Source organism: Dermacentor albipictus, chromosome 1 (assembly GCF_038994185.2).
Source record: "Dermacentor albipictus isolate Rhodes 1998 colony chromosome 1, USDA_Dalb.pri_finalv2, whole genome shotgun sequence".
Taxonomy (NCBI): domain Eukaryota; kingdom Metazoa; phylum Arthropoda; class Arachnida; order Ixodida; family Ixodidae; genus Dermacentor; species Dermacentor albipictus.
In genome coordinates, this window is record NC_091821.1 from 248,588,850 (window position 1) to 248,603,040 (window position 14,191).

General features: G+C 47.3%; 2 protein-coding genes across 4 annotated transcripts in view; one reads left to right on the forward strand and one right to left on the reverse strand.

Moving 5' to 3' along the window:
- Window positions 1–329: 329 nt before the first annotated feature.
- The window catches only part of LOC135900578 (leucine zipper putative tumor suppressor 3-like), a 218,167-nt gene continuing 204,305 nt past the window's right edge, over window positions 330–14,191 (forward strand). The window contains exons 1-2 of one of the 3 annotated variants that reach the window (XM_065430074.1): window positions 330–724; window positions 919–979. The gene's annotated coding sequence lies outside the window, so the exon portion shown is untranslated. Of the gene's footprint in view, window positions 725–918; window positions 980–5,382; window positions 5,402–14,191 lie in introns of those variants that run through there. The other 2 variants (XM_065430055.1, XM_065430045.1) reach the window with 2 other exon arrangements.
- On the reverse strand, window positions 4,696–5,157 carry LOC135900276 (sorcin-like). Its single transcript, XM_065429722.1, has one exon. It carries the CDS (start codon window positions 5,155–5,157, stop codon window positions 4,696–4,698), a length of 462 nt encoding a protein of 153 aa, XP_065285794.1.

Here is a 14,191-nt window from a genome sequence, read left to right on the forward strand (position 1 = left end):
CAGGAAAGTCGCATCGAATCAGTAATAATTAATTTAAAAGAGGCCACGCGCGGCTGGGGCTGTGCTGCGCGGCATCTTCGTCTTCGAGGACATGTGCCACTACCACAGAAGATTCTACAAATCTAATTTCTTTTTTGTTTTTTTTACTTTGCAATTAATGATTCTCAATTATTATTATTTTTTTCATTTCAGTATGCGATTTCGCTTTTCTACAGCATTTACTTTACAGCAGCACTAAACATTTATTTCTGGTTATGACTTGGAATAATCCACCCATTTCTTGGCCAATCCTACATAGTGGGTGAGCAACATTTTCGCTGGACATCATCTACAGCCTCGTCTCGGTGGGAGGAATAGTTTTTTTGAAGTTCGGACAAAAAAAAAAACGCATAGAATTAGCGCCCAGTTCGAAAAAGTCAGTTCGCTGAAAAGGGAACGTAAGGGAGGGCCGCTTGCAGCATTTTGTAGTTCCAGGGAGCCTGTACTGAAATAGCTGGAATCTACCCCAGCGGTGTTCAAGTGCCCGTGTGCTTTGTGCGACGATTTCGCCCATCTGACGCGGAAAGCAGCGTGTCACGCAAAGTGCTCTGCATGCTCGGACTGTGACGCGGCAAAAATTGGCGCAGCAGCAAGGCGTAGAAAAGCACCGAAGGACGAAAAGGAACGTCACCAATGCGAGAACAATGCGGTGACCTTGGCGAAGAAACAGCGGCGCGGGTCAAAGGTAGGTTCTAGAACTCTGGTTCGTCGTCTTTTATCAGGCATCACTCCGCGGTATGCAGTACACTAACGAAGTAAGCAGCGAAGATGCCACTAATATATAGGCGGCGAAGCGGCTCTTGGTTCTTGCGAATGTTTGCGCTAAGCCAGAACAATATCTCCTCGAAACCTCAATTAGATTTCATTCTTTTGCTGCAGGGCCTGACCTTGCAGTGTGCCATGATAATCAAGTTTTTGGAGAAGCGCAGTGAATAAGCGGGTAAATAATAAACCACAGATCTTATTTTTTAAAAGAAGAAGTGAATGACAAATACATGTATCCCAGTCCGTCAGAATGGGCAGGCTTGTGACGAAAAGCAACGAGAGCCCCCAAGCTGTGTGTGTGTGTGTGTGTGTGTGTGTGTGTGTGTGTGTGTGTGTGTATATATATATATATATATATATATATATATATATATATATATATATATATATATATATATATGTATATATATATGAACGCTTTTTACAATTTTATCGCACCGTGTTTTTTTAATCTTTTTTTTTTCGTTGAACAGCTTGGCTAACTTTAAGTGGGACCCACGGTATGTAAAGGGGGGGGGGGGGGAAACGCTACAAATGGCAGTGCAGCCGCAATGTTCCGACATCCGCATGTTCCAAGAGCAACAAATAGAATAAGAAGCAGTCACTTTTGCGCACTGAAACATGGCGCCATGACATAATCACAGTTTTTCCCATGTCCCCAGCGATTTCTAGCTGCTTGCCACCGCTGTGAATTTTAAAAATTAAGGAATCGTGTGGAGGCACATACAAGTTTTGTGAGTACCATACTTTTTTTTTGTCTCCGCACAATGGTAAGCGACTTGAACTGGGAAACTATCGAGAGTTCTGGAAAATAAACTGAATTGAAGAATTTGCTCTGTTGCCATATAGCATGCAAATCTTACTGCACACGTTTTTTTTTTTTTTTTACATCTAAGAGCTGCGTGCCGGCCGTGAACTGCGCTAAAGTATTCTCATAGCAAGGAATTAAATGTTTGTAAACTAAAGCAAGCGAAGAATAAGTAACCGCGGTCCTATAAATGAGGAGGAAAACGTAAAATGACAAACATTGTCACAGTGCAACAATTTTCTGGACACGAAGGTGGTAACGCGACTTGCAGTAAGCCGCGGCAGCTTGTTGAATAAAAAAAAAATCACAATGCTTTTTGTTTTGAGGTCATTTTCTTTTTATAACGGCCGTAAATAACGCTCTCGCAAAGCTTGAACACGACTGGTAGGACCGATTACAAAACACTGTACGTCAAAACAGTGGCCAGTGTTATTCAGTACTTACCCTGCACCATACTCGAATACTGCTAAGCACGAAGTGCGTACTACTTTTGACGACGATTTTATACCACATATATCACTATCACAATGCGCAACTTGATAAGTACAGTGCATTGAGAAGCAATGAAACCGGTGAAACCATAGAATAAGGAAGCAGCTGTTGTAACGCCGAAACCGATGAAACCAGAGAACAGTCAGAGAAACGCACCACGCCGCTGGTATAGAATAATGTCGCTAGCTAGAGCAGCATGGTTGTGGATGTTCTCCGGTAGCACTAGCACCGCGCTTCAATGTAACACGGTTTCACTCGTCTATTTCGAAGCAAAGGGTGTTCTACACCCTGGTGTTGCATTCTTATTCTCTGGAAACAGAGAATGATATTTATTTATAAAAATGGCGTCAAAGCAACAATCACAGATATATTTTTTCACAGTTTTGTAGCATAATCCTAAATGTGTTTTTCTTGCATATATAGTTGAAAAAAAGAAGATATCACAATGCTGGCAAGCCATGTTGTGTTGTTATTAAGAGTTTCCTTAACCCATTGCCGAGCCGGTTTGAACGCAAACCACGGCAACCCGAAAACAGAGGGCATGACCACCATCACCAAAAACATCTAGTATCTCTAGTATCGTTGAAAACATATTAAGCGACCGTGTCCTTGTGTGCATGCTTCGCTGCAAATAACGTCTAAGCACGTAAAGCGCAGAATGCTGACAATTCACTATACGACACAGACTGCAGTTGCGGCCTCATCTTTTTATTATTGCCACAACGTATTTATTGCACGCTGCACACTCTTTCGATCGAAAACATGTGGACTACAACATTCTCGACTAGGCAGACACAGCGTCGAAACGTGACTAATGTGAGTTGTCTTGCACCATAGTCGGTGACATCCTAAACGTTACACACAAGCTCTGCCCACGAAAACGCAGCGTGTACCTATCCTTGACCTCTGAAAGAGAGCCGAGCCTATGCAGTAGGAGTACACCAATTATACACACATTATATACAACCCACACGGTTCGCTTATTTGGCTGACGCCAAGCGGTATTGTGTGTTTAAAAAAGCTGTTTTTATCGTAGAGACCTGTCTTTGTGCCTTTCAGGATGAAGCATGAAAGTCTAGGGCAGATTTTATGGTGACCTTGACATTAAGGCTAGATCAGCCAAAGATCAGCCATTAAGGCTAGATCAGCCAAAGCACGGTGAGAAACTGCTTCTGTTGGCGTATCGCGCGGTGGCTCTGCCGATTCCGCCATTGCTCTAGCACAGACGCCAGCAGCGTCACCGCCGCGTCTCTATGACATTGGCACAGGCGCCAGCAGCGTCATCACCGCGTCTCTATGACATTGGCACAGACGCCAGCAGCGTCATCACCGCGTCTCTATGACATTGGCACAGACGCCAGCAGCGTCATCACCGCGTCTCTATGACATTGGCACAGACGCCAGCAGCGTCATCACCGCGTCTCTATGACATTGGCACAGACGCCAGCAGCGTCATCACCGCGTCTCTATGACATTGGCACAGGCGCCAGCAGCGTCATCACCGCGTCTCTATGACATTGGCACAGACGCCAGCAGCGTCACCGCCGCGTCTCTATGACGTTGGCACAGACGCCAGCAGCGTCACCGCCGCGTCTCTATGACATCGGCACAGACGCCAGCAGCGTCACCGCCGCGTCTCTATGACATTGATGCGAGCTACCCGTGGCAGTGTATACACGGTGAGAAGCTGCGTTCGTCACGTCAGGTGTATACTATGCAGTGGCGTAGCTAGGTCGTCTGGCACCCGGGGCCAATAGGTCTTCAGTCACCCCCCCCCCCCCCCCCGGGTGTAGCCGGCGGAAAGAGGGGTGTCTTCAGACGTATATGACACCCCTCCCCCACATCGGCCCCTTGCACCCGGGGCCCACGGCCCCCCCGGCTCCCCCTGTTGCTACGCCACTGATACTATGTACAACGTTAACCTTCTCATGTTCTTATTTCTTACTGACAAACATTGCTCTAGTATATATAGTCACCTATCTGGCAAAGAACTGGCGTTTAACTTTGTTGTTTTACTGAAAGAAAGTACGTTTCGATTCATCATTTCCGTGCTTATAATGTGACCCGTGTGCGTATGTATGTGCGTGCATGTGTATGTGTGTGTGGAAATAGTGCGCAACTTCACTGATGTTAATGTGTTGCTTAGATCGTCAAGTTGTTACGTGCGATGACTTTATGCGCTACTTGCTCTCTCTAGCATAACTATACAGTCATGCCGTGGTACCTTAGCGTACACCGCTAAGATACCACGGCAGCGCCAGCTACGAGGCTGATTTACCTCTCAACGCTACATAAGCCATAGATTATGAGGGATGCCACGCGTATCTTGGTGGACGAAGAAGCTAAGCCTCTTCCGCATTTCGTCCTGTAAACTCCATCCGTTGCGTACCGCGCAGTGTGCATGCGCGAAGAGTAAGGAAAACTCGAGGAACCTTCTTGGCAGTTTTTGATTGCTTTTATTGAATTACACGCATTTAGGCTGGCTTAGCCCTCCAAAATCAATTATAGGTTACGTAAAATAATGTTGCGGACGACCCAACACATTGGACGATCCGGGACTTCAGATGCCCAAGTCTTTGGATGACCCAAGATTAACGGCGGACAAGGCGGGCGAGAATGCCCATAGCACAGAGTTGAAGGTAGTGGTCAAGGCTGATCCATCCTCTGGTGCTGTCGTAGCTCAGCACCTCGTTCAGTTGGTAATCCGTGAACTGGAGGCGGTTGCACGCCATTGCAGCTCGGAGGTCGACGTGCTTAATCCATCCAGAGTTGTTTGGGTCGTACTGTCGGAAGGATTTCCATAAGACGAAGACAATTCGATACAGCAAGAAGAACTGCTGCATGTTTATGGTGCCCGTGCGCTCTCGGTCGACCACGGTCATCAGCATCCTCGCGGTCTTCAGAGATATGACGCGGTACCGTAGATAAGTTATGCTGGACAACAGTGCCAGGTGTAGCTGGTTCACGTTGATGAGGCCCGTGTCGCCTTCATCAATTCCTACAAAGATAGACACCAAGTACCGCTCATAGACGCTTCCAGGAAAACTTGACATGATTCAGTGATGACTCCTAAGTCGTCCAGGTAGTATCTTCTCTGATGGCTGTTTGATTTATGCCAGGATGAAGATGGGCCGAAGTATTTGCTGCGACATGCGTCGACGCAGGTGGCGATGACGATGGTTGCTCAAGACAGGCGCCACTTGCTGACCAGGACACCAGGAGATATGCTGCGACAATGACTCTGCAGAGGTCATTCTCACCAAACGCAGCCAGATAAATTTTTGGCCCATCTGTACGGTGAGAATATGCACTCTTACAACGTGTCATTAATAGTAGAGTTTTCTACGAAAATTTACGTGATAATTCAGATTTTTAATCAGTCGCAGACATCATCGTACGACGTGGCGCCACACGTAAGATGGAATTAATTTTTTTTTTTTCAAGAACGAATGGCTGCGTGGAATGCGTCGTTCAGTTCTGTGATAGTTATTTATTTGCACTGGTCAGCATTTACCCTGCCAACTATGCTGTAGCAGTTTTCCTCTAAGAAAGCAAAAAATAAAAAATAAAACGGATATTTAGTCAGCCATTGTTTCCGGTGCCTGCTGTATCGTATTGTTGTAGAGCCATCGCCTCCACTATTTTTGTCAATGCCAGCGCAATCGCTCGCTCCCCAATGGCATAGAGTTTGCTACAATGTATTAGAGGGCTTAGAGTTTCCTACGATAAGAGGGAACTCTGGCGCTGCAATAGTTCAGCCACCATGGGAATTATGGGAAGTACATGGATTTGTCTGACCTTCGTGCTTGTGGATTCAGACGTTCTTATGGCTTTATTTATTACGCTTTATATGTCTTCATTGTCGCACATTTGAGAGCAATCTATACTCATCGAAGTGCAGAGGACGCTGCGAACACACACGATCGCTACTAATCGCAACGACTGAGCTTGCTGAGGCGGCCAAATCGAAACGCATCATGCGTCTCAAGGCACTGGCGAGCCCGCGATAAATTCATAAGGGCGCTTCACATCACTTGTCGATGTATGCGTCCGTGGCGTAATGGTCTCAATGTCCGTCGTCTGTGCTAGAAGTCCTGTGTTCGAATCCTGCCGTCAGACAATTTTTACTAATTTAATTATTTATTACGCAGTACAGAGTTGAAAATGACGTGTTAACAAAGTCACGAAGCCGTGTGAAGCCGAAAGGACGAAGCCTAGGAAAACCCATTTACATAATTCCCATGCTGGGTCAACCGCTCCCGTTGCAGCTCCCGTAGACACTAACGCCAGTCTCATACAGTAATTACTAGAGGGAACCTCTAGTAATTACTGTATGAGACCCCATGCCCAATGGGAGCCGTTAGTGCGCCTTAGATTTAAGTGAGTTGCTGTGATGCGATGCTATACCCAGATGGCACGACTGCTTGCGTTACGCTTGCGTCTGAGCGCGTGCCGCAGCCGTTGCAGTGAAGAGGTCTGTCAGGTTGTCACGCGTCTCTCAGTTTTCCTCCGAATTCCGTCGTGAGGCGCCACCCAGATGACACTCTCCCACAAGACCGCAAAGCAGGCGCGAACGCTAGACGACGGGGAGAGTAGGAAAGGACGATAGGAGAGGGTGGTGAATGACTGAATCGCCCCGATCGGGTCGCATCTAAAAAGAGGAGACGATGGTCCAGCTAAGACAGCGCCATTACCGACGGCTGTTGTGGAGCGCGCACCTTACCATTCACGCCCTCAATGCTCTTAAAGGGAAGCTGAAGAGGCTGTCGAATTCAATAAGACGCTCATCCGGATGCGGGAACCTTATAAACCATGTAGGTAAAATCTTGGGGGGCGGGGATTTTTCACTTAAGAGCGACGTAATCGTCGGTTAAAATTGAGCTGTAGCTCCGCCCCCCGTCGAGCGCCGCGCGCTGCTGCTGACGATGCGAGCGGAGACCGGAAACCGCGGCGTAGTGACGTCAGCACTGAGTGTTCCGTTCCTTCGCAGTCTCCGAGACCGTGCCTGACCGTGCTTATTTCTGCGTGCGTGCAGTCCTAATCTGCTTCGCTCGACCCTACATTCCTTTGTTTGTGTGTATATAGAGCGGTAGTTGACGTGCGCAGCATCAGTTGAACTTGAAGGCCGATCATGCCGGCGCTCTGTGCAGCCTACGGTTGCACGAACACCAGCGGCCGCGACGATGTTCCGATGTTCCATTAGTTCCCGCAAGACAAGAAGCTTTCAGCTAAGTGGGAGGCTGCTGTGAAGCGAAACAACTTCAAGCGCTCAAGAAAACAGTGCTGTGCTCTAACCACTTCCGTGACGATAATTACTACCAGAGTTTATCAATAATGCGTGCTTTGGATTCTCCTTCGTGTTAGCAAGCTGAACAAAAGGTGCATGTTTAGCTCCCACCTTTGACGCAGGTTTCATCGCCAAGCGCCGCAAATTTTCTATTCGCACGCGTGTTGTGAAACAGCCTGCGGACGTATTCTGAAACGTTCGCCGCGGCGAAGTTTCGCACTGGACACGCCTCTGCCGTTGCGGCGCGCGCTGAATGGCTGCTTTGACAAAACCGGAAATTCAGGTGGCGCAAGTGAATTTCCGGTTTTGTCAAAGCAGCCATTCAGCGCGCGCCGCAACGGCGGAGGCGTGTCCAGTGCGAAACTTCGCCGCGGCGAACGTTTCAGAATGCGTCCCCTGCATGCAGCTACCATAACGCAGTGCAAGTGTAAAGTTGGCATGTGTTGGAAAGCCGGCTCACGCCAGGACGCTGCGCTCCCCCTTCTCTCGCGCACATAGAGAAACCGGCCATGTCACGTAGCCGACGGAATTCGCCGGTTGCGAGTAGAGAATTCGGTTACGGGAATTCTACACAACGAGCTCGGCTTGTTCCGTGCATGTCAACTCATGCGCAGTGCGTGCCGCATGTCCGGAGACAAGCGGCAGCATCGCAATACCACGGGAAGAACAGCTACCAAGATATTCTGGTGCAATAGAAAACGCAGCCACCTCGAAGGCAGCGCAATACTGACTTGCCGCGAAGTTATGAATTTAAGACAGCACTCAATATAATTAGAATGCTTGAACGTCACCTCCTGACCTCTTTTATTATAGCGAGGAAGCCGCGGCGGAACACAGCCGCTCCTAGATTTATTTTCCTTCAATTCGATGTTACGTACCATCAATTTCCGTTACCTTGACAGAGTCGTTCCGAGGAAGCAATGTGGGCACCCCGCAATGCTCCGCGGTGCATTTGGCGGTCTGCGCGGGGTTCCCCGGAGCGAAATCCCATAAACTGTAACCACATAACGGTCACTGCAAGGCCCCTGTATACAACTCAATGCGAAACGAAAGGGCCTCATGTATGTCCAGAGACGCATCAGATTTTGTGTCGTTAGCTTGTCTTTTTGAGGCGGTTTCTGTGGGGTGTATATACAGCGCAGAGCAGTGCATGTACAGCTATACAATGCATGCAAAGGAGCAAACTCTGTTGTCGGCAGATGCACGGAGATTGCGAATAAATAAGAGCAAGTGATGCTGTGCAGGAAATCTTTGGGTGACCGCCGCCAGTGGACATAAGCATTAGTTCTAAATCTGCCCTCCTTCACTTATTACAAGGAAATAAAACATGCAACACAGTTGACGCCTGAACAGTGCATATTAAACGAAACAACAACAGTTTTACCACGCTTATTGCGCAATACAAATTAATAAAACCGGTTCGCAGTTGGCATTTTGCCGTTCACAAAAGTAATGAACTCCGCAATGCAATTTCCCAGCTGCATACATAACCGCGATGACAAAATGAGGCTGTATTGTATGCATTATTCATGCTTTCGTAGGGCGAAAATTCTTGCCTGCGAGTTTTTTCTCTCCTTTTCTTTTCTTGTTTGTGGGTTCGCGTGTGAGTGTGTGAGAGAGAGACGATCAACATGCTTTCAGTTTGTAACTTAAGCTCAAGTAGAACGCCCGCCCTTTTTTCTTGGCGTTAAGTAAACACACTACCGCTAGTGGCTGACAAGCGTAGATGAAGAAAAATGATCCGAACAGCTTTCGCGCACAGATGTAGTTAAACTACATTGGCGCAAGCAGTCGTGCAAACGAAACGTACCCAGACCACAACAAAAAATCTTCTAGTACAGTCTCCGACGAAACGCACAGACAATGAAAATGTCAAACCTGTACATTCCTGCTTCCAGTACTCACCAAGTTAAAAAATCCAAAAAAGGTCTTCGGTATCCCTGCCGCGCTAAATGCGCCCTACTTCGAACTTCAAACGAACTGCGCTATTGACGGAATCACTGCACACGCAGTTTTGCGCTATATTTCACATCACGGAGTCACACCGACTATTCCAGCTAGCCCAGCTCTCAGACACGATGCGCTGTCGAAGCGGCACATAAATTTGCCACGAAAAACAAAAACTTGTGCGGCTTCCCGAAGTCCATGATGAGCAGCCAGAAGGCGAGAAGACAAAAAACAAACACTTATCTTGCTGGCTGCTTTTTTTCACCTTGCCACATTTCTTGTGTGCTAAATATTTCAGAAGTAATGGTTCGAAGTATGCACTTTTTTTTTCTCTCTCTCTTCCACCGGCACATCTCATCTGTTCAAATGGTTTGAAACTGCAACGGCCACGGCTGGTCACGCTGGCTCAAAAGCTGTCACGAAGCGCAAGCGTTGAATGTCGTTGAAATCACTTTTGTCATACTACAGCGAAAAGAAGAAAAGAAATGCACGAAAATAAAGCGGCGCTTTTCTGTTGCCCATCAGCTGACGCTCGTTGCAAAATCATCCCTACTAGATATAAAGAGAGGAATGCGAACGCAATCGTGAATGAACTAGTTAACTTTGTTATCGCTGCTCATCGCGTTGGCGCTGTCGTCGCTGGCGTTGTTCTAACCGCAGCTTCTGACGGCGGCAGTACTAAGTTTACAGACCATTGAAGTCGCAAAAAAGCGCAGCTCTGTCCAAGTGCAACTGTCACTATACTTTTCAAAAACCACGCTTATATTCAGCCATTTTCGGACTCACGCGAGCTAAAAGACAACGGAAAAATATTTCAAAAGCCAGGGGAATTCACACTTGTCAACGTCTTTGCACGAAGGGAACGCATGACACACGTGGAAAGACAGAACAGGCGGATCATTGCAAGGACTCGCGTTTGATTTGAATAATGTGAAAACGTTGGCACGAAAGCAGCGATGGTGCGCTAGAAAATTGGCGGAATCATGGTTTATCCATCGTGATCAGTCGCCCTGCAATTCTAACCATGGCCCCCTGCAGGATGTTTACGGCTGCTTCGTAGACAAATAGGACGCATTCTGCTCTATTGGACCATTTGTGTAGTGATGATGCCACCCGCATAGGAGGTGAAACGACTATGTTTTTGTTTTTTGTTGTTAAGCAAAACCAGTGCAAAGACGCTGACAAAAATATAGTTAGTACGATGCGCATTTTAAGTGCGTAAACGCTTACTTGTCTACCCTCTGTGTGTTCTGCCGAGTTTGCCTACAACACTTGGAGGAATGATCTAACACCGAGTGTGTTGAAACAACTTACGCCTAGCACCGCTATAATGAAACTGTCGAATATCATGTGGTCTGTGCCATCGCAGCAACAACCATTTTCAATTACCTCCACCACTTGACAACAATGTTCAAACTGAAGCCATTCAGTTCATCAACACATTGGGTGTCTATCTTCGAAAATTGACTCGGGACTATTATGGAACAGATATATATAGAACGCACCGTATTTTTTAAATAGTTCTTTTTTGTCTTTTAGCAGACTGCCTAACGTTAGCTGGGACTCACGTTATATACAACCATCACCGTGACTTGTCACCACAGGATAGCGCGAGTCTAACATCACCAATTTGAGCGCAAACGTGAATTGAATATTGCACTTAGTATCTCAATTCCTCAGTCTACATGGTTACAGCCTTGCTTTTTTAATCTGGCAAGGTCCATTAAATTATTATAACATAATAATAGATATAAATAAATAAATAAATTAATTATATTGCTACGGGATAGTATTTCCAATGACGATGAGCCGAGCAGTAAGACGACGACGACGACGATTAGAAGCTAGCGCGGGCTGTTGCCTCTTGGCCAAGCGCAGCATATTTTCTTGTAAATATACTTGTACATAGCTTTAGGTCTGCGTCTTCCTACGTAACATATCTGGTGGAGGTGCGGGGTATCGATCCCCGTACCTCCGTATCTACGTAACAATATAATGAGAAAAAAAATCGATTTATAAGACATGGTGGTAGATACAATTTTAAAATCTACTGTATTCGTTTGTCACAGATTTGACAACTGAACACCGTAGGCCTTATGGTTGTATCTTGCACCGTGTTTATTTTTAATCTTTTCTTTAATTGCGATAGCAATTATATGGACACTCCAGGCGGATTTGTGCCGTCGCCGTCGCCGTGAGGTTCCGTATGAGTGAAAGCGCGCGACGGTGAGTCGGCCAACGCCGTTCGATCTCGCGTGCGCAAACAAGGAACGCGGACCGGATGCGTGCCCTCTCCTGTGGCGCGCGAGGCAGGGGAGTGAGGCGATCGAGGGCGGAGGGGCGTTCTTCTCTGGCGGCTGCTATGGTGCCTCGATGCCCTCCCCGCCCGCCGCTCCGTACAGAGTTGACACAACCGCGGCGACTACTACGGCGTTGGCCATGCGAATCGCGGACGCCGTAGTAGACGCCTTTGGAGGAGGCCGTAGGGACGCGTTGCCGGCGATCTTGTGTCCTGAAAGCGGTCTGCGACGTGGCTGAAGTGCGCGCGCGCGGGGGGCCTCATCTTCAAAGCGATCTGCGATGTTTGCAGAGTGCGCGTAGTTCCGGTAGCTTCGTGTGCGCTGTGCTTTCGTCGTTTCGTACGCGTTCAAGCGACATATGCGTGGAGGTCACTTGGCTCGCGGCTCCTGCCGCGATTCCTAACTCCAGCGTTTTCACAAACAGTTTCCGCTGTCATCGAGCGATGTGTGTTCATGCTTACCTGTGCGCGCGTGACACCGTGCTGGTCAATTTAGTTAAAACATGTTGACGGGCTAGCTGGTTTGGATGCATGATAGAATGCGCAAGCGCGACTGAACAAGGACGTAGAAAGAAGCAGACACACAAAGACAGCGCCGTCTCCCTGTGTCTGTTTCTTACTACGTCCTCGTTTAGTCACGCTTACACATTCTATCATTGTTAAGTTACTTAGTAAGCGAATGTTTACAAGTTTATACGGCCGATAAAACTACTATCCTTACTTCGTGTTGTTCATAGTACATAGCTGTACTTCGTACAGCTATGTACTATGATTTGCTATCGCAATCGTTGCTTCGCCTTTCCGGCGGAACAGCGAATTTTTTCTCGTTTAGCAGCTTGGATAACGTTAGATGGGGCATCCCATGTAACTAATTCAAGCAATAATATTTTTCTATGCGCTTCTTTGGCTGTTCGCCTGTTTTACCGAAGGCGCTTGCAAAAACCATTTTCCACGCGAGCAAAGGGCTCGCGTGGTAACTCAAAACCCGAGCAGGATCCTTGTGGTTGCTTTTATCAATGCACGTGGTCAAATTTAAGGAGCCTGACACAGATTCTGAGACATTATTTGGATATCCAGCGGACGGAATGCTTTCTATCACTTGGGAGTAAAACAGCAACCATATGGAACGAATTTGTGATGGCTATACGAATATTAGATATTTCAGATAGAAGTCGAATAATTAGTATTCTATTCGATCATATGACGTGGAATATGACGTTGAATATGGAATATGACGTTACAATCGTAACCAATTCTACTCAATATCAAAAACGAAACTGTTTCTTACAAAAAAAATAAGAAGAAAGAAGAAAGCTCAATGCAAGGTAGCTAGCCCAAGGAGATTACATACTTTATATAACCTCCTCGAGAAGAAAGCGACTCTTGGAGACATCGCAAGCTGGCGCCATTGGTACGTGGAATGTAGTGCAATGCCCTCACGCAGATGATATATAGCCGCGCGAGCCTCCAGAAGTGTGACATTTCTAATGCAATAAATGGAACTGAAGAGGACTTCCTGTGGTCGGTAGACAGCGAAAAGGAAGTGTCGTCGGACTCCGACACCGACTAGCCGCTAAGATTCAGCTGCGCGTGTTTATGTGCCTCTGGATGTTCCATAAGATCGTTTCAACATGGTACGCGTCGACTCGGGTTTCGTTGCTTTATGTGCGCGGTAGAATAGGCAACAAGTTATTTTAAGGGGATATCTTGGCGGTAATATAACAGCGCGTTAGAATTGGTGACGCGGTAGAATCGCGCAAAAACAGTAATTTGACTTGTACGAATAGCGGGCCTATAGAGTATACGTGGTCATGCACCATACGTAGCTGGCGGATCCAGAGGGGGTAGGCCAAACAATTGAACGTTAATCAACTCGCCCCCCAGTATTCTATTCTGAGACCCCCTGGGAGACAAGCTGCCACTTCTACGATGACAAGAAATTGAACGTGCAGGGAGCCCCCCTCACTCCCCCCCCCCCCCCCCCCGCTCCCCCTTCTCCCTCACGGCCTCCGCATCCATGCTATGTTTTGATGAGGGCTTCGATCCCCTGGACATTAGGTTTGTTTAAGAGAAAACGAATCCGAGCTTTTGCCTCCGTATGAAATAGACAAGGCTATCTGTAAACACACGCAAGATGACCTATCAACAAAAGACCACACGACACACTTACAGTTTAAAGCGTCACACTAACTACGATTTACATTAAATGTATAAACAAACATACACAAGATGCAAGACTCATAAAAAGCTAGGGAAATTAGGACTGAACAAAGCTGTAACGTTATCACAACAGAAATTAACAAAATGGACAAGCAAACAGTTCACCGGTTAACTACGAAGATGGTCTTTGCGGAGTCCAATCCAGGAAAGCACCTGCAGATTGAAGCGGGGGGCCGGAGATCAGTAGCCAGTTAGTTCCATGAGGCTGACACGAAGATCGGCTCGACTGTCGTCTTGGCATCGAGGAGCGGTCACAGCCCGATATTCCCAGGCTCTCCAGAAGTCACGCAGCGATGAAGTCTCGGTGTTCAAGTCCAGGCACCTGGCACCCCGC

Excerpts from the sequence above, each read along its gene's own strand:
- LOC135900276 (XM_065429722.1), bottom strand. The coding sequence starts at position 5,157 with ATGTCAAGTTTTCCTGGAAGCGTCTATGAGCGGTACTTGGTGTCTATC.